This window comes from Ciconia boyciana, chromosome 8, assembly GCF_034638445.1.
Source record: "Ciconia boyciana chromosome 8, ASM3463844v1, whole genome shotgun sequence".
Lineage (NCBI taxonomy): Eukaryota > Metazoa > Chordata > Aves > Ciconiiformes > Ciconiidae > Ciconia > Ciconia boyciana.
In genome coordinates, this window is record NC_132941.1 from 24503106 (window position 1) to 24523303 (window position 20198).

Sequence of the window (20198 nt, forward strand, 5' to 3'; positions counted from 1 at the left end):
AGACATGCTGCCAAGGAATAACTTCTTGTACTATGCTTGTACCAAAATCAAAGTATCAACATCTAGAGACAGATACACTCTCTGTCCAGCTGGTAGCCCTTCCTGTAGTGCACCCATGCTCTTGGTAGGCAGGACGCTGCTTTTTGGATGACCTGCTGGTGCTGTGTAGCGCAACTTGGTATATTACACCAAGTTGAAAACTTGACCTGTTACTGGTCTCATTTTCTACTCAAGTGAAGGAAAGTGTCAAATGAGCATCTTCTGCCATAGGGTACATGCTGTATTTTTGTACCTGGTAAACTAGACTGAGGGATGTATGCACTTAAATTAATAAACCTACAAAATTAGGAATTTTCATGGAAACGTCCTTAAAAGCAGCCTGGACCACCTATGCTATATGGTCATCTCTTGCATGTGATCCTGTGGACTGCTTTAGGAGCTCAGGATCTCTTTGGGAGAGAGGGGCATGAGGTGGAAAGCGAACTCTGACTGCAAAGTTTGATCACTATTTCAGATATCTCCCCCTGCCATGATGTTTACATTCAACTGGGAGGCATTACAGGGAGAAAGGAAGTGGTGGTTGCGTCCCTGGCAAGTGACCAGAGTGGAACCAGCTCAGGCCAGGGACACTTTGGTTCATAGACTTGCAGGAGGCAAAGGGCAGACTGTCAGCTGCTCCTGTTCTGACTCTCAAGCCCCAAATATGGATACATGACCTACAATAGCATCTTAATATTTTTTTGCTGCTTCTTGACTAATAATGAGAGTTACAGGGTAGTCCCACATCTGTGAATATGTGAAGTGACTTGCTGGGCATGTCCTAGGAAGGAAGCAAGATGAAAGTGTTTGAAGAGCCAATCTCCAAAATGTGCTGGGTAGTGCAGGCAAGAAGAAAACAAGTCAGGCAGAGGCAGACTTTCTCATGCTCTTGGGTGGCTGCACAAACCCTCCTTTTCTCCACTTGCCTAGTTCTGCCTGCTACCATTGTCCCTAGTATGTCTGATTTGATTATTTTGGGTCAAATCCTGCATCAGTTATGACATGTTTTCTTTTTTAGACAAAATTAGTTCATCCTTTGTTCTCTGAGGTGTGAAAAATGGAACGAGAACACTTTCATTTACTGTGCAGTTTCTTCCAGAGCAGAGCACACCCTGCTTGTCTGCACCAAATGTTTGCCTTGGTGGGTCTGTCTGGACTTCAGGATCTCAAGGTTCATCACAGATCCTTCCCAGTGAGTGGATATTGGGCTCTTCTCTTCAGAGAGTGGCCCTTATTGGAGGTGCTACTACAAGGATTTTACAACTTTTCAGTCATTTCTGTATAGTGTTGGCTGGGAAGGAGACATGTGGGATAATGAGATGTGCGGGCTTGGATGAAGGGCCCTGGGTCTGTCACTGCTTGTTAGGTGCTCAATCAAGGTGGGCACCTGCACTGTGTTGAGTAGCACATCCCCAGAGGGAATGGGAACAAAGCAATGTGCCCAGAAACAGTCTGGTTTTATTGTAGGGCTATGGAGGGGAAAGGGCTCTGCCCATGGCTTGGGGAAGAGAGTTGGGGTAAAGTGAGTAGAGAGTCGCATGCTTAGTGGATGAGGATTTTAATAAGCATGAAAGACTTCCACTTGTTACATCCATGGTGGCCCTCTTAGGGAAATGTTTGAAGGATGAGAGTGAAGTGCTTGGATGAAGGATGTCTGGAGAAATGCAGGGGCTGCGAGAAGGGTGGATGGGTGGGTTTGGGGATGGGGTAGTGAGTACAAGAGCAGAGAGCAGGCTGGTGGGAGATGAGGATGCCTGGGTTTGGGGCAGCCAGGGCAAGGGAGGGATGGAGAATGAGCACTGCTCACAGGCTGGTGGCATGGGGAACTACTGCTCTTAGTGTGTATCTGTCCCTCCTATCAGCATTACCGGAAGTCTCCTTGTCTTCAGATGATGGGGAGGTTTAAATCCATAAAACCAGAAAGGATGAGATCTTACCATGACTTTTCCTCCCAAAACTGCCTGAAGCCCCCACTCCATGTAGCTTGTGTAGAACAGAAACAGAAAACCATGGAGATTATGTGTAATTGTTCTAAACTCTTTCCACTTTCCCAAGTTTCAGAAGGCTAACTTCTCCCTATCCCAAAAATCAAAAAAAGAAAGTTGCTTTAAACAGAGTTTCTCTGGGTGATTTTTGATAGCTATTGCAAGAACTGTTTTGGATAAGGTCACCAAGGCTTTGAAGACTTCTCAGACTTTAACAGCTTTGGGAAAAAGACTGTTTGATCTAAACCTGGCAATCTCCATGATAAAAAAATCCTTGCTCAGAAGTGTCCTGGGTCCTGCAGTGGCTGGCCATCATGCTGGAACAATGCTGCTGAAAGACACACTTCCCAAAAAACTTCTGCTGGGCTCGAAGATGTGCAGCGGACACCTGCCCTCTTCCCCAGGAATGCCCAGCACCGCTCTGTCTGCAACTGTGGGGCACTCGCTGGTGGATGCAGGGGACCAGCTGCTGGCAAATCCCTCGCGGCACCAGCTGCATGGGGGTTCTGCGGGAGTCACAGGTTTCGGAAGGGCGAGTGCCTGATTTATGAATGGCTGCTCTGCATCCGGCGCCCTGCAGCGTGGCAATACCTGATGATGGAGCCATCGGCTGAGCCACCCTGTCCCACCAGGACCCTTGAAACTGGCCCATCGTGACAGCTGGGCAAGCTGCGGATGTTGTGGCTGCAGGGGATATGCCGGGAGTGATGCCTGCCCATCCCCAGACCAGGGGAATTTATTCGCTCGGCAGCCTGAAGAAGGATATCTGCAGTGTCAGCAGCAGGTCCCCTCCCCAGCGGAGTGCAGGGCATGCCAGGGAGCCATGTCCCTGCACAGGCATCTCTCCATCCCCTGCTTGGCTCCGGTTACAGCCCCTGGGGAGGGACGGCTGGTGTTTGAACAGGCAGCTAAGGCCACTGTTTCTGTGTGGGAGGTGGGAAGCCTTTCAGCATCCCTCTGCCTCGGGTTTCCAGCCAGCACTTGCCTGTAGCTCCCTGTTGCTGCAGGCTAGAGTGTGCAGCAGGGGCTAGTCCCTCCATGCCTGCACTGGTACGGCGGTAGCCCCAGTCAAGGACACAAGGTCAAAGGGAGTTTAGGCTTAACAGGAAGAAAAGCCTTTCGTCGAGGCACTGTGCAGCTATAGAAATTGCTACTCTTTCCGGCAGACGTCAGCTGGGAATGGGAATCAGCTGCAGAGGCCACAGGGGGACATCCCAGGGCTTCTCGGAAACGATATGCTTGCAGTTCCCAGAATGAAGTGCTGTGATTGCTGTTCGCAGGGTATTAGGAAAATCTACCTGCCAGCTCCTTGTGTTATGAACCCTGGGGGCCTCCTGAAAGTCTCACCTGCAGAACAGCCCTTGGGAAGGGTAGGATTGCTCTGGGCAAAGTGTGAGCTGTGTATGAAAATTTTGTTCCTCATCCCTGGAGCAGAAAGAAACCGCCACAGGCTCATTCAGCCCAGGGTCCTGCTGCCAAGTACAGTCAGTAGCTAATATTTATGGAAAATATAAGCAGCAGTGTCAGTCCCTGGTGATCCCATCACTGGGATACTCTCGTGGCCTCCTGCTGTTAGCAGTTTAGGGCTCATTTGCTTCAGCCACAAGCATCTGAGGGCTTTGCACTTCTTCTAGAAACTGGTTTGGAGGGCCAGAGCAGCAGCAAAGAGCAGATCGTGGTGAGACGGGGACCAAAGGGGAGGATGGAGGGCCTTGCAGGAAGGGCTTCAGGAGAAAGTCATGACTTGGCTTCCTGCAGAAGAGGAGGAACAAGGCACTAACCAACAGAAAGCCAAAGCTGCCGATGGCAGCAGTGGGAGGGGAATGAGGCAGCAAAGGATGCAAGAGATGTACAGGCAGTGAGGATGGAGAGGGTAGATGCCGGGGCAGTGCAAAGTAAGAGACCTCAGTGAGGAAAGGAAGATAATAGAGTAAAATCTGGTCTGTGGGGGTGTCTGGGCTACGGGGATGACTGGTGTTCATGGAGGAGAGCAGGAAAGGAAAACTTCTGACACTATTTCCACAACTCTATCTGGTTCCAGTGGGCTAAGTCCCTCGAGGGGCCAGAGGACACTGGAGAGCCCCAACAAGCAAGGGATGGGGATGAGGAGTGTATCAGAAGAGCAGATTGGGGTGGGAGGAACCAAGCAATACATGAGGAGGAGATTTGGCATATGCTGCTTTTCTGGTCAAAGGCATTTTGAATCGTCCAAAACCAGGGTGAATTCCTGCTGATGAGTCTTTGCTCCTGGTCTTTCACTCCTGCTATGGGACCTTCATGGGAGCAGGCATAAGCTGGGCTCAGGCATTGCTACAGACTGCTAGCATCTCTGGCTGGTGCAAGTAGGAGGCTCCTCACCCTGGACATGAAAAGGGTCCTGGTCAACCCTGAAACCTGTGAGTTGGCAGCTGGGAAGTATCCAGGATAGACAGGTAGTTCCCTGTCCCTGCCCTCTCTCTACTTCAGAGCCATCAAGTCTGGATGCTTTGTATATTCCTGGAGAGCCCTTGCTGGCCCTGTGCCAGGGCTGTCTGTGAGAGCTGACCCCCCGCTGCCTTCGGAGGTGCCAGAGGCTGGTGGGGAGACCCTTGAGGACTGGCGGAGGTGAGCAGCATGCCAGACTCCTTCACTTTGGCAACACAGAAAGCCAGCAGGGGCATTTGCAGGAGATAAGCTTTGGATATTATCTTTTAAGCGGAGGCATGACGTGATCGTTGAAACTTTTATCCCATGCCCTTAGGGTCAGCTTGGCTGTGCCGGGAGCCCCGTGTGAAGTACGGGAACCAATGCTGGCCACTGGCTCAAGCAGTTTTCCCCTGAAAACTGCTCTTATTCTGAGCTAGAGCTGCTGGTGGTGGGAGATGAAGGCTGTGGCTAGCACTGGTCCATGTGAGGCACTCATGCTGATCCACCACTGCTGTTGGTGGCGGGGAATGTGGCTGCATGCCTGGCCCAGTCACACACATCATGATGTCATTCCACTGAAAAGGCAGGTGACATCTGTTGTCAAGTGACATTTGTAGGACACGAAGCTGGCTGTGATGCAATCAAGGTTGTTTCTGTTCAATGGAAACTTTTGGATCAGCTTACAGACAGTGACACTTAGCGAAATGCTGTGAGCTCCATGGAGGGGCGAATGCCTGTTTTCTAACCTTAGCCTTAGTCTCATCAAAACATGCCTCTTCATATAAAAGTGACAGTATGCTCACCTTCTCCTCCCAGCCAGTGTTACAGGAGACGATCGTGTGATCCACTCCCCTCTGTTTAGGAATGAAGTACTGGGATTATTTTCTCAAAAATAGCCCTATTCCTAGGAGTGATAAAAGACTCAGATAAGCCCATCAGGTTTCCACTCACAATACTTTTTCTGCTGTGTGATTTAAAGAATGCAGTGAGCCTGGAATAACATGTATCCTATTCTGCTGGAGCATTTCATTTTGCTGTTGACACCTTGTACCTGCGGGAGCAGGCTTGCTGTGCTACTGGTTGCAATGTTTCACACCCTGGTGTACCATCCATCCATCTCCTCTCCAGGATACCCACAGCCGGAGGTGACGTGGTATAAGGATGATGAAGAGATGGACCGCTACTGTGGCTTACCCAAGTATGAGATATTCCGTCATGGAAATCGCCACACCCTGCAGCTGTACAAGTGAGTAAAGAAGCTGGAGAGTGGTTGGATTTGGTGATGGGAGTTCTGAGCATGTTTTCAGTATTTGAGCTGGCTGTCAGCAGTGATATCCCCCCAGCACCCATGCTGGCCTCTTCTGCTCCCCATTGCAATGTTCCCAGCTGTCCCTTCCCCTTCAGCTCTTTGCTCTGATGACTCCCCGATCACATCAGTATGAGAGCCATTACTGCATCCAGGGATAGCTGCCATGCTGGAAGCAAGAGGAAGGTCAGGAGAAATTCCTCTCTGGAGCCTTCCAGTGCTGGTAGCAGCATGTGCTACGGCTGCACCAGACAGGAGCTGAGCATTAGGGCTGGATGAAGGTGAGCGAAGGGAAAGCACTGACTTGCCTCCAGGATGATGGTCCAGGGGATCAGGCAGGACAGGGACAGAAACAGTTCATAGGAGTGTCCTAAGCAAGGGCAAAGAGGGGAAAGAGCTGCAGCCCTGTCCTAGGGGGGGCTTTCCTAGCTCTTATCATGAGGTCAGGGAAGGAAAGGGTTGCTTTGGCACTTGACTGGTGGAGCCAAGGGCCTCCTTTATTCAGCCCTGACTACCAGCTTAACTTTAAATGAGGGCTGTTTTTCTGGAGAGCCATGTCCCCAGCAAGCAGAGACCTGTCACATGTTGAGTCCTGCATTTGGGATGTCAGACAGGTGCAGCACAGTCTGAAAGTGCAGAATATTGATATTGCTGATAGTCCTGTCATCCTTGTGCTTCTAGCCTGGGCTTTTCTGCCACCCCAAGTGTGCTCCAGGTTTCCGTCAGAGGCTGGCTCACCTCTCTCAGGAGCAGGGATCTCCATGGGCCAGGCGTCCCCGAGGGGTGACAGCCGAGACAGCATGCACGTGCTGGTGCCTTTGAATTGGAGTGGGAAGGCTTTGGTAAGGTAGTAGGGTGGAGGAAGAACAGAAATGTCACATAGGCTGTGAAGAGCTGAGAGGAGAAGATCCTGCAGAGGAATGTGGCCAAGAACAGTCGGGAAGCCTGGTGCTAGCTGTTCCTCCTCCATCACAGCCCTCTCTTACAGCCCAGGTACAGGCCAGGGGGGAGCTGGGCACTGTTTTAACATCCAGCTTGCTTATCTGCTAGTGCTGAGAACAGGCAGAGCCCAGGGAGGGGAGGCCAGCCCCCGGCCTCCAGACCTACTGCGGGCACCTCAAGGGCCACGTCTTTGTCTTCTGGCCCCTCTGGAGCAAGAAGTAGGAGAGTGTGCATGCCTGTGTGCCCAGCAGTAGTGCGTGGGGAGGATGGGCAGGTCTCACACAGAGCTTTTGGTTTCCAGGTGCCAAGAAGAAGATGCAGGCATTTACCAGGCCTCAGCTAGAAATAACAAAGGCATCGTGTCCTGCTCTGGCGTGCTGGAAGTGGGAACCATGACAGAGTTCAAAATCCATCAGAAGTGGTTTGACAAAATTAAGAGAAAAGCTGAAGAAAAGCTGAGAGAGATAGAACAGGGCAAGAAACGAGGGAAAGAAAACGTGGAGGTGGAGAAGTTGCAGGGAATGAGCCCCGATCGGCTCCAAAGAAAGCGGAGGCTGGCCAGGGATCTGAATCTCCGATCGGGAGCCTCTCTGTGGGAGAAGGAGGATGCAGCAAAAGTGCACGTCACCGATTCTCAGTCCAGATTACATGAGGATATTGCTGAGCCAAAAAAGCAGACAGTCAATGCGATGATGGGCTTTCCAAACAAACTGATAGCACCTTTGAAAGCAGAGGTGACCACCAATGGAGATGCCTCTTTGGAAAGCGTGGAGGAGAATGGGAACAGCTTTCTCGCGTACATCTATGAGACGGTGGAGGACCTGTCGACTAAGCCAATGGCGAAAGACTCTGCAGCTAAAAAGAAAAAGAAGGTGGAGGCTCCTCCAGCAGCAAAGCAGGAAGTTTCCAAGCGAGAAGAAAGTGGGAGAGACAGGGCCAACCCCGCTCCAAATCCAAGGTTTGCCCCTCCTGTCCCCTTACGCAGGAATGCACGTTTGAGGGTGGCAAATGATCAAGAAGTGGAAAACAGTCCAAAAATCAAAGAGCCCGGGAAAGCTGTGAATCAGGACACTAAAATCAATGGTGACGTGCACTTCTCTTTGAAAGAGATGTATTTTGATAAGCAAGTGAAGCCGGCAGCAGGGAAGGAGGAGGCGGGAGCCAAGGAAGAGGCTGCAAGCGAGGCTGCCCTGCAGCCTGTGGATTCTCTGTCATCCTCAGAGGTGTCAGAGGCAGGACCTGTGCCATCCAAGGGACAGAGAGGCCAGCACCAAGCACAGAAGTCAGAGGGAAACAAAGCCGTTGGTCCAGAGGTAACTAGGACAGAAAGCAGCCAACGCAGGGGTTGCCACAAGAAAATATTCATGCCACACAGTTGTATTGTGGCACCAGCCCTGGGAGGCTGCATGTACCCCACAGGATCTGCTGCCGAGGCTTCGTAGGTCTCCATTGGCAAAAGCACTCAGGAAAAAAGGGTTTCTGGACTTTGTGTGCCCAGACAGCAGAGCTTCTACCCCAGCTCCAAATAAATGTCAGATGAGGTGGTGAGGAGAGATGTACGTCAGGGCCCTCTGGCCAAGCAGCTGGTCTCCAGGTGGCCTGGGGCGTGCTGTGAGCTCGGCAGGCTGACCTCATGTGAAATGTTTCCAAATCAGTTAAGCAGGGAGCACTGAATGGCTATTTATAGTTGGGGGTGGATGCCTTGTGCATACAACAGGCACCGAGACTGATAACATCTGTTCAGTCTAGCAATTGAGCCTGAGCTTCAGCCGGTGTTTAATGAGCCCCCCATGCAAATAAGGGCAGTGTGCCAGGGACACCACGTGGACTGCGCTGGGCAGGGTGTTGAATTTGTTTATAGTGCAACATGTATACAGTAGATGTGGGCTATTTTTTGGCTCATCCCTGTTGGAAAAACTCTCTGCAAGACTCACTGTGATGGCGATGCAGCGCAAGAGCACAGCACCTGCTCCTGACCCTCACTGCATCTTTTAGTCAACTTCTATTTTTGTCACTTAACCTGAAGCATTTTCCATGAAAATATTAGACTGGAAGCTACCAGTCTTTTTTTTATTTTCCTTTTTTCTTTAATGACCCCTTCTGTGGTAAGAGGTTCTCTGAGTCCGCTTTGCAGGTGCCGTCAGGATTTGATGTTTGAGCTATGGTAGGGGCACGCTTTCAGTACAGACCGAGGCTATCAGAAGAGGCACTCTGGGTGCAGCACGTCTCCTTTGTTAGGTAACACAAATACTTCAGGATGTGGAAACATCCACGATACAGAAAATAGGACTGCTAGGTGCTCCAGTGAAAAAAAAATCCTTTCTTCCTTTTCTAGATTTCTTTAGCCATAGGTAAGAGCACCATTTACTGGTAAGAAACCTGCTGTGTTATGCAGTGAAGTGAGCATCTGGGTCCTGGCCTTGCCACAGTGCAGCACCCTGAACCCATCTTTAACCTGACCCATCAGCATCACACGTTGCTGAAGAAGTTATTGCTGTGCATGCAAGCCTATGGCAAAGCAATTAATTTTCTCCCTCTCTGCTCATTTGTGTGCCCCTTGCTCTTAAGGAAGGTGGAGAGCGTTGGTGTGTAGCAGCCAGGCTTGGGCTGTCATCCCTGAGCCTTTGACATGCATCAAGGTATTTTCCTCTTCAAAAACCCACTCACAGAGGGAAACCTGTAACTTGTCAGCTGGTGTGCCTTTGAGTGGACAAAAGGGAATGCTTTTGATTTGAATTTGAATGCTTCAGCTAGTTGGTGATGCTGGGGAAAGTGCTCAGGCTCTTGTGTGACCAAATAAGCTGTTTTAAAGCCCTTTAAAGCTGACTCCAGACGTGTTTGAGGGTTTTTTCACTCCCCAGGACACAGATTGCTTGTCTTTTTCTTTTTATCTTTCCTTTAAACAAGATAGAGTCGTAGCATGAGTGCTTTCCTGGCCCTGGGACCTAGCTGGGCATCATACTCAGACTTCTCTTTTGAGCTGGATTTGTCTGTAGCAGAAGGGCTTTGGAAAATGCCAGACCGTAGCCAGGCTCTGAACATACTCATGCACAAGAGCAGAGAAGAAACTGGATTTGTGTGATGATCACTCTTGCCTAACTTTGAAACTGATGATTTTTTAATATTTCTTTATATGCCCCTAGTTTGAGGGGTTTTTTAATATTACTTAAGGACAGATGCTTTTCTGAAAAGCTCCCAGAAAGCTTTTCTGAATAAGTTTTGTTTGTGCACCAATGATAAGCAAATTTCCCGCAAGCCCCAAGTCCTCTTCAGCCAAAGAGATGTCCCTATTGACCAGCACTGTTGCATAGAGCCACCTCTGTGCATCCATCTGTGAGCCACCAGCCCTGGTCCACCTCCAGCCCCCTTGGGCCCTGTGCTGCTCAGCCCCCTGAGCAGAGGGACCAGGGCTGGCCCTGCAGTTAGATTGGGCTGTGTCCATCCCCGTCCCTTTCCATGCCATGGAGGACCAAATACTGTAGCAAAACCCAGGGGGGTTTCACTGCATGAAGCTCGTCTGTCTCTTAAAATAAAACCTTTTAAGCCTGAGCACTGGGGTGCTCTGTGTTGTGACACTCAGCCCATCAAAGCAGGCTAGGGATGTGGCTCTAGGGGAACAGCAGCAGGGACGTGTGGCATTTGGGAGTGCCTGTGCAACCCTGAGAACTGGGGCCCTGCACGCCCTGTGTGCAGACAGAAACTGCCCAGCCTTTGGCATCCTTTAGAGTCTAGCAAGGAGGCCGACTTGAATTTTTTGTGCAGGAATGGCCCCCCTAATGCTGCTCCTCCCACCCCAGTCCTCTGATATTCACGTTGTCATAACAATTGTTTGGGGAAGGGCTTGCTGAGAGACTGGCATTACCTTTCCTGGTTTTTCCAAGCATTCAGACAAAGCCAAAGTGGCACAAAATAGAAGGGCTAAGTGCCACAGCCCTCCTTTCCCATGGACCTCATTTTGGAGGCTTAAAGCTCAAGTCAGAGACCTCAGGAGAAAATTCTTAGCAGCAGATCCTCTGGGATGGAAGGGGCACCTGTTGTGTGCATGCCTTGTTCCCATGCGATGTCCTGATGTTGCTAGCTGAGCATCAGCCATGCACAGTGTGTATCAGTGATATCGCTGCCTCTCCTGAGCCTTAGCCGACAAAAATAGGTAGTGCTCCTTGGCTGGAGGATTTCGCCAGATCTCCTCGGGATAAAGCTCAGCTGCCACAGTGGGCAGCTTGCTGAAACGTCTGCTGGTGTGCAGCTGCAGTCAGAAACATTTGAGCTTCCTGAATGTCAAAGAAACAGGATGGTGGAATAGCGCAGATAACGTCACGGTATACAGTTTCTCTATAAATCATTTGGGCAGCCTCATCCAGATAGATAGTGTGTGACATACCGATCACCTCATCTCAGAGTGGAGACTGCAGATATAGTATAGGGGGAGCACTGAGTCTTAAAAAAGAGCAAGGAAATTATACAAGGTCTCGGCAACAGCTGGTAAAAATGGGAAAGTTTTGCTCCTTGGGAAGGTGCTGTGTCAGAGGAGATTGAATTAAAAGCCATTGAATGTTTTAGAGAGGCAGATCTCCTGCCTCTTTGTGCACAACCAAGGCATTGAAAGGCAGAAGAGTTGGAGCCAATTAAAAGAAAAAATATTTTGTGCAGCATGACAGGGGACTGTGGGACCCACTACTGTGGGACAATGGCAAAGCCAGGAGGCCCTGGATGAGTATCAGTGATACCAGGTTAATACTTAGGATTCAAGCAGAGGTTGGGCAGTGCCAGATGGTACAGTTGGACCACAAGCACCAATGAGCAGACCCAGGCAGTAAAATGGTGCTAATTTTCTATTTTCTTTTTTTACTAGCTTGCAGCAACAGTGGAACAGTCTGCTAGTGACCTAAAATATCCAGTGTCCAATCCAACCGTAGAGACCGGTCAGCAAGCCAATAAGTTAGAGGAGCTCAGGAAAGAGATATCTCTCTGCCAAGAGACCAGAGGGGCTGGGAAAAGGACAAATCCTCGGCTGAGGCCTCAGGAGCCACCAAAGCCATCAGCACCTTCTTCAGACCACGTGCAGTCCAGCAAGGAGCACCCTCCCTCTAGGAAGCAGGCAGGACATTCCCATGCTTTTGAGGGCAGAGAGACCCAACAAGGACTCTTAAATCAAGAGGACAAAAGCCAAGGTGAGGAAGAACCATTGATAAAGAAATCGAGTCCTCCAGAGCCTGGAGAAAACACTCCTCTTGAGCAAATCACACATCAGATGGCAGTCAAGGATGGGAAGAGCAAAGAGGCAGGAGCAGAGCTGTCCAGGAGCCATCCCAGTGCAGAGGCAGGAGGGAGTGGTGCAGCAGAGCCATCTCCTGGGGCTGTGCACAGGGAGGTGGGAGCGACCTCTTTGGGACATCAGGAGACTGAAACGCCAGCTCCTGCTTCAGTTCGACTTGCCAAGGAAGAGCCACTTCCTGCTCTTGCAGCGGGGGTGTTGGTGGCTCAGGAGGCACTGCTTGCAGCTCACAGCACCCCAGGGACGGAGGCCACAGCAGGAGAGGTCCCATCTGGAGCCCAGCTGCTGCCTCCTGCAAGCAGAGAAACAGAAATCAAAAAGGCAGATGGATCTGCCCCACAACAGAAGCTTTCAGCCAGCATGTTAGGGGAGGAGAGTGCCAAACCAGTGCCCGTGGGACCTCAGGGGAAGGAAGGACGAGCGCAAACAGCCACAGCTCCATACCAGGAACCGGCAGCATCTTCAGGCACTTTTGAAGGAGGTGCTGAGGTTCAGCCACAAGTACCGCTGGTCCTGCCTAGCCCTGAGAGACCTCAGGACATGTCTTTGGAGGAGAAGATGCAGCACAAAAACCTTGTTTCCTCCTTGAAGAACTATCTGCTGCTGCTTTTAAAAATGTCAGATAGCAGTAAGGATGCCACGAAAGAAGACACTGACCCCAGGGACAAGGAGCAGCCCGATGCAGAGGAAGTCATGCTCCCAGAGATAGGCATTGCAGGCTTGAGCCCCCGCACCTCAAGGAGAGTTTTGGAAAAGGTACAAAATAATCAGCTCTTCCAGACAGCAGAGAACTTGCCTCTGACCCCCAGGACATCCAGGCGGATCACGGGCATGATTAATGAGGAATTCATTACCAGCAAGGAGATGCTGGCTTGCAGGCCTGTGCCACCGAAGAGACGCACCCGGGTCACTCCTGAGGCAGAGGGGCTACCCCAGCTCTCTGTGCCCTCCATCGTGGTGGGCAGCATGCTGGCACCAGGAGCAGAGCAGCCTCCTAATAATATTTCCAATTTGGCTCCAGTGAGCCCTGAAAAAGAGAGCCCTGGTGACTCTCTGGCAGTGCTACCTTGTGCCACACCAGAGGAGCTTGCTTCTGGGGCCCGGCGCAAAATATACATGCCAAAAACCAAGCAGGTGGGGGAGGAAGAGGAGGCAACCCCAGAGAGCCCAGCGCACATGAGAAGTCCTACTGTTTCGCCACGGCAATCCAGGAAGAACACGGCCCTGTTGCAGTCGCCTGCCCTGGCTCTGTCCCCTACCGCAGAGCAGCACTTGCCAACCCTCACGAGGAAGATGGCCACGTTGGAGGTTCCTAAGCTGTATGAGGAGCCCACAGGTGACAGCAGTGGTGACCACGAGGTCCCTGAAGATGCTAAGCCAGAAGCACAGCCAGCAGAGTCCAAGAAAGCAAATAACCCATTTAAAGGTAAAGGAAGAGGTAATCCCCATGAAGCATGTTTCCTTGTTGCCTACAAAGGGAGCCTGGCCAACTGAGACGGTGATAGTCAGCTGAGGCCATGTGAGTTTTGTGCATTTGCAGGGTTTTCAGCATCACCCTTTGGCCATGTGAAAGCCAAAAGTCTGCCCCAAGACTTCTTCCCTAGTGCAGGGAGGGCAGAGGAATGCAAAAGATAGCAGCGCTGAGACTGGCTGTCTCCACAGCCTGGACTTCCCTGGCCAAAGGAATCATATAATCCTCTTGTTCTTGGTCTGCATGTCCTGGTCCTCACCATGCCTCGTGCTGGTTGGGGGTCCAGTGGGCATCAGCAGGGTGCACACTCCTTTTCCACCTCCATGGTCAATGCTAATTTGATTCCTCGTGGCATCGAATTAGAAAAGGTGTAATCCTGGTGTTGAAGTGCTTGCAGGAGCCAGGTGATACCTTCACAGAAATCAGCACTCTTGCAAAAGTAAGGGTAACCTTGATAAATCCCTATGTCAGTTGATAAATGTTTCCTCCAACATCACATAGTGTTTTTCTGCATTGCCTTTGGCTGAGCCCCACTAGGTATTGCAGTGCTGTGCTATTGAACAAATTTGTACCACTGGTATCCCACCGTATTTATCCAAGTGGAGCACTGAGACCTTCCCTGGGAAGGCGATGTTATACCAGGCTCTGCTGACATATGTGTGATACCCAACACCAAAGTCCTAAGCAGGAGTGCTGCTGGACTACCTGGCTGGCCTGTCCTCAGACCTCCAGCCAGCACTATGTGTCTCACCATCGATCTCTTTGCACCCTGTCCTTAGCTCCACAGGTGATTCGTAAGATCAGAGCAGAACAATTTTCCGATGCATCAGGAAACCTGAAACTTTGGTGCCAGTTCTTCAATATTTTGAGTGATTCTAAGCTGATGTGGTACAAGGACGAGATCCCTGTAGCAGAAGCCCAAAGGAGGTAACCTGCCAGCTCCGCTTTGTTGTAGTCCTTGTGCATAGCCCTGGGTTCATGTGTTAAATCCAGCTCCTTGTGTTTACTGTGGTCAAGGTGCCCCTTCTGTTAGTGCTGCATGGGAAGCTCATTGCCTGGCATGCTATGTTGTGAAATTTATCTTCTCAGTGCCCGGGGAGGGAGGGCTTGCCCAGATGGGAAATTGCTGCCAAATTTGTCCTATTGATGCTCCTTCTGGAGCCTGGCTTAAGGGCTGATGCTTTGAGTAGCAGAGCTCTGGGGAGGGCAGGGGCTGAACCTGAACCTCAGGGAGGGCAGGGAAGGTGCTGTGCCCATCTCAGAGTTTGAGAGCTGGGTGTGAGCTGCAAAACTGGGACCCCAAGTGATACATGTGAGGGTGGCAGCTGTGCTGGGAAGGTCTGCACGCTGTACCCAAGCAGGCACTTCCATGCAACCACCACTGGCAAACACCAACAGGGAAAAAGCAGCTCTGGCTGTGCCCTCTCTATCCCTTGGCACTGCCCTTGCACAGGGAAAGCATGTTCGGACAGGTGGGTGCCTTGTTGTATCGTGGATGCTCCTTTGGGTGCATTATGGAGAGCAACTTGTTCTCAAGCCCAAGGGAGCTTGTGTGGGAATATCATCCACATTGGATAGGATTTGCCTGATGCCTTTGAGCATCACTTGAGCTCCCTTTATAATCAGCAGGCAGAAGGAGGTGCTTCCGGGGCAGAAATGATCTCCTATGGCAGATATTTGAGCTGGGGCAGATGGACCAGGAGTGGCCATTGACTTCTAGCTGACCAGAGCAGAGCCTGCTCAGCCAGCGGGTCTCAGGATGAGGGTCCCACCTCTTCCCTCAGCAGCCTGTCATCCCCTTGCTGGTTCATGCTGGCCAAGCAGGGCAGAAACAGGCCTTTGGTTCTTGTGGAGACCCATCTGCCCAGTGTGTCACTACCTCAGCTAGAGGAACTGCCAGCCCAAAGCTTGGTGCTGCAGACTGGAGAAGACCCGTAGCCTGCTGATACAGAGCTCGTGCTTTGCTGGTCCCTTGGAGAGGGGCAGGCTGCAGGATGGGGAGTGGTGTCTGCCCTTACTTGTGAACAGCTGAAAATGAAGCTGGACACCTCTGTGGCTGTTTGGCTTCCAGCTGTCCCATCCAGATGCGGGTCTGTTAGCCAAAGCACAGCCCTGACTCAGCCACACTCAGAGGCAAGTACCTTTATCAGTCTGTAGCCCAACCCCGGCCAGATTTTGCAGGGCTGCAGGGCTTGCCTGGAAGATGAGCATCTCTGTGAATACAAAATGCAGGGCAGGAGGACTCCTAGTGCTGTGAGGTGCCAGGGGAGCAGCTGGGATGCCCTTGGGCTGGCTTCCTTTGTAGCCCTCTTCCAGCCCTCCAAGGGCAGCATGGTGTCCACCGTAGTGCCTGTGATGGGGATCCTGTGTGCCCCCACGCATCACACAGGGCTGAGGCCATGCTCCGGTTTCTTCCAGTGCTGGTGACGAGGGCCAGGCAGCCTTGGCTGTTGTGCAGGCATCCCAGAAGGACTGTGGGGTCTACCGGTGCGTGATCAGCAATGAGTATGGCACTGACTCCACCGATTTCCTGCTCAGCCCAGAAGGTGAGGAGCCCTCAACAGCCTGGCAGCTCTCCCAGCTGCCTGGATGTGCCATGGGGCGGTGTGGCAAACACTGGAGAGGGCTTGGTGCCAGGCTGTGGAGGGGGAGCCTTGCACACCCCATAACACCACCTCTGCAAGGTGCATCTGCCTCCATGCCCTAATTTATGAGTGATTCACACCATCCTCTTTGCTGTCCCTTGGTGTGGAAGTGCATGGGGCAGGGCTGGGTCCTGGCAGGACCTTGACACCTCTTTGCTTTCTGTCTCCTTTAGTGCTGTCAGGATTTATCTTGCGGGAAGAGATCGAAGGTAAGGGCCACATGCTGACAAGCTGCAACTGCTGCCCCTTGCTATGCGGGGAGCAGGCAGCTCTGTGGGGGGGGCAGGACATGCCTGCATTGTACCCCCTCACCAGCTCTTCCCTCCGCCAGTTGGAGAAGAGATCGAGATGACGCCCATGGTGTTCGCAAAGGGCTTGGCTGATGCAGGCTACTGGGGGGATAAGCTCTTTGGGCGCGTGGTGAGTGAGGACGTGGAAGTGGGTGCCGGTTTCCTGCGCAAAGCCTGCCGTGCCAGGGCTATCTACGGCCTGGAGCCTGTCTTTGAGTCCGGACACACCTGTGTCATCAAAGTGCACAATTTCATTGTCTTTGGGACCAAGAATGAGAACAGCCTCATCGAGAAGAACTATGATATCACCATCCAGGTGAGCATCCTTGTGGGGCACCCTCTGCCTGTCTCCCCCACACCTTCCCCATCTGTCTGTGCCATGGTCCCCAGCTCTGTGCCCACTTTCTTTATTTCCTTCTACTTTTTGGATGCTCTGGAGGGGTCAAGCCATGTTCCAGTAGGCTGGTGATGTCCTTGTTATTCTTGGCTTCAGCTCTTCTCTCTCAGCAACACGGAGCTGCTCAGAGCTTTCCCATCACTTGTCCTTTGACCACTAGGACAGGGAAAAAACTGGCAGTGGTCCCAGGGGATGCCTGGCCAGGCAGAGGCTCCCAGGGAGGCATTGGTGCAAGACAGGACAAGTGCCTGACTTTTCTATTTGCATCTCCAGGAATGTAAAATCCAGAACTCCAGCCGCGAGTACTGCAAGATCTTTGCCGCTGAGGCACGAGCCATCCCTAATTTTGGAGCAGTGCCTGAGTAAGTAAGGTGCTGCGGTTACACTGGCTTGACATCCTGGCAGAGCATCCCAGGGGATGGTGGGAGGGTTCCCCATGGGTGCTGGGGACATCCCGAAGGGCAGTGCGCTCTTCTCCCACCCTCAAATGGAAGGGATATTGGGGGGGGAAGATAAAATCCAGGGTTGCAGACCCTGGTGTGAATCTCACTTGCTGCGGTGGGAGAGCTCGCCAGCTGGTACTGACACCGTCTGTGCACTCCCATGCAGGATAATTCCTCTGTACCTGATTTACCGACCAGCCAACAACATCCCTTATGCCACGATGGAGGAAGACCTGGGCAGGCCCTGTGAGCAGTACTGTGTCACCGAGAGAGATGGCAGCTTGGTGGCACGAGGCACCTCAGAGATCGTGCTCAAATGCTGCACCTTCCAGCATTGGGTCTACCAGTGGACAAATGGAAACATTCTTGTGACTGACATGGAAGGTAAAGGGATCTCCCATCTGATTCCCGTGGTCCCTCACCACCCTCTGGCCTGTGGAAGGAGGAGGAAAAGCCTCAGCCTTGCCCTCCTGCCTCTTTCCCCACATGCCATGGAGCCCAGCTCCCAGGGCAATGACCTGCCCTTGGTGCTGGTGCCCACCCTTCTCTGGGCAGAGACTGGTTGTCGTCTCTTTCATTGCAGGAGTGGGCTGGAAGATGACCAACGTGCGGATCGCTACCAACCTGAAAGGGTGAGTGACCCTGAGCTGCTGGCGCAGGGTGGCCCCAGCTGTCCCCAGCTCCACCGCTTATGTGGCGAAGGGCCATGGTGGTGAGCGTGGCTGGGCTCCATCCTCGGCTTCCTGCTCCAGCAGGACGTCTCCTGGTGTGAAGCAGGGGCTGAGGATGACTCTGTTGGCAGGTACCAGGGGCTGAAGGAAAGCTGCTTCCCCTCCCTGCTGGAGCAATTTGCGGCTGCTCACCAGTGTAACCATTACTGCAGTATCCTGGGCCTGAAGACACTGGAGCCGTCCAAGCCCAAGGGCTCCAAGAGCCCCTCCATGGGTAGAAAATCTGCCCAGTCCAGCCCACAGCTCCAGAAGAAGGGTCTAGCAAGTCCCCAGGGTACCCGCAAGGCTGCCATGAGCCCCAAGAGCTCCCAGAGAGCTGCAGAAACAGGGGAGGCCCTGGCAGCCTCCAAACCCGGGTCAGAAGAGAGCGGCAGGTCTGGCAGCCCGCAGTAGCTAGAGCTGCCACTGCTGAGACTCCCTGCTCTGGACCCCAGCCCGAGCAGCCCGGAGGCAGCATGCGACCAGGCTGGGAAGGGGAGACCCTGGCAGCGGCCACTGCCGCTGCTCTCCTCCCTTTGGCTCCCACCCTGGCCCGCGGCGCTTGCATTGTGTGGTGTGTGCTAGTCTGAGCAGCTCAGCTGGGGTCACGGCGGGGCTGTGAGCCGTGGGCAGTGTGGACCCCCTCACCAATACCTCTTTACAAGAGCTGCTGCTGGTGGTGGAGCCTGTGGGGCCACCTGCCCCTCCATGCTCAGGCTCGCTTTCCTCTCTCAACTCTCTCTGTTTACCTTCCTTAAGGCAGGGGCCGTCAGACCTGCTCCCTTGGGCTTTGCAGGCACCATGGCCCTTGCCTGGCTCCCCTGAGCAAACGGGGAGTCCGGGCTGCCCTCCTGGCTCCCAGCACATCATGTCACTCTTTGTGTCCTCCATAAAGTGACCACGCCAAGCCCTACCAGTGAACCTGTGTCAAGGATGTGAACCCCAACAGCACCCAGGTGGTCTCATTTGCCCTGGCACACTGTGATTTAAAAGGTTTTGCTGTAGAGGGGTTTAGCGGTGAGCTGCAGGGCTCCTGCTGCTATTGCATGGGACTCTGGGGTGCGGGCCAGTCCTGTGGTGGGGCATGGCATCAGTACCGGCAGCTGCACAGGGATAGGATTTTGCACCCTGGCCTCCCCTGTGCCCCGGGGTGAGCCTCCCACCCCCTTGCCAGGCAGATTCTGAGGGCGGCAGTGCTACTATGGGTGCCGGCCAGTGCCATGGTAAGGATGCTCTACCTCACATGGGGCACCTGGGAGCAGGGTGAAGGGGAGACCTCCCCTCCATGCCAGGTGCTGCTTTGGCACACGTGGGTGTCCAGCCCACAGGACTTGCCCCTCCTTGCCCACCTGCCATACACAGACCCCCTACACCCTGCCCAGCCCCATAGCACAACCTGGTCATGCTTGCTTATCATCACCCCTGCTTGGCACATGCCATACCCCAGTGGCAGATAGCAGCACCCGCTCTAGATACCACTGCCCCGCAGCAGGACGCAGCAACAGACAGGCAGTAATGCTCATGCTGGAAAGTAAAGCACCCTGGGTTGCATCAAGCCTCCCTTGTGTCCATCAGCTCACTCAGGTGTGCAGCAGCCAGCAGAGCATGGCAGTGGGCAGCAAGGCTTGCAAAGAGCCCCAGCACTGCCTGCTTCGTCTTGCTGCAGAGCATCACCTTCCCTAGGGCTTTAGAGGGTGCCAAGCGCCAGCAATGCCACCCTGCATGGTGGTGTCCGAAATGGTGGTTCTGTGCAGCCTGGCAGAGGAGGGAAGGGACTGGCTGGGAGTGCGGCATGCTCTGGGGTCCTGGTGCTTTGTTGTTGGGGCATTGTAAAATAACTATGTACATAACATGGCCGCATTGGCAAATGGGTGCTCTCGAGTGCAATAAAGCAAGAAGGACTGGCCTCTTCCCTGGTGCTGTGGGGATGCACTGAAGCACAGCAGGACAGGGTGGCTTTGTGTTCAGGGGAAGGAAACATCTTCAAGTAATGGCTTTACCCCCATCCACACCCTGCAGGGGAGAAGAGGGTGGCCAGGGCCGGACCCTAAAGCTAGTACCTGACAGAGGCTCAGCTTGTGAGGTCTGCAGCAAACACGCTGCAGGCAGCTATGGTTGTGGGGCGCAGGCTGAGGAAAGCACCTCATGCCGTGTGGGACAGCTGCAGTCAGGGACCAGAGGGAGGCTGAGGGCAAGCACACAGGGATTTCCATGATTTATTTGGGAGCAGTTCCCTTCTGTCTGCAGGGCCAGCACCTAAGGGTCCTGGTTGCAAGGCTGTCCGTCATC

General features: G+C 52.8%; 1 protein-coding gene across 2 annotated transcripts in view; it reads left to right on the top strand.

Annotated features, from left to right (window-relative positions):
- Positions 1-19820, top strand: part of ALPK3 (alpha kinase 3) — a 34338-nt gene extending 14518 nt beyond the window's left edge. For both annotated transcript variants that reach the window (XM_072870236.1, XM_072870235.1), the window contains exons 3-13: positions 5559-5676; positions 6980-7991; positions 11531-13379; positions 14204-14351; positions 15843-15970; positions 16243-16278; positions 16401-16675; positions 17030-17118; positions 17366-17583; positions 17783-17831; positions 18002-19820. In XM_072870236.1, coding sequence (XP_072726337.1) covers positions 5603-5676; positions 6980-7991; positions 11531-13379; positions 14204-14351; positions 15843-15970; positions 16243-16278; positions 16401-16675; positions 17030-17118; positions 17366-17583; positions 17783-17831; positions 18002-18323 — 4200 coding nt within the window. In that variant the 5' untranslated portion in view covers positions 5559-5602 and the 3' untranslated portion in view covers positions 18324-19820. The remainder of the gene's footprint in view (positions 1-5558; positions 5677-6979; positions 7992-11530; positions 13380-14203; positions 14352-15842; positions 15971-16242; positions 16279-16400; positions 16676-17029; positions 17119-17365; positions 17584-17782; positions 17832-18001) is intronic.
- The last annotated feature ends 378 nt before the right edge of the window (positions 19821-20198 follow it).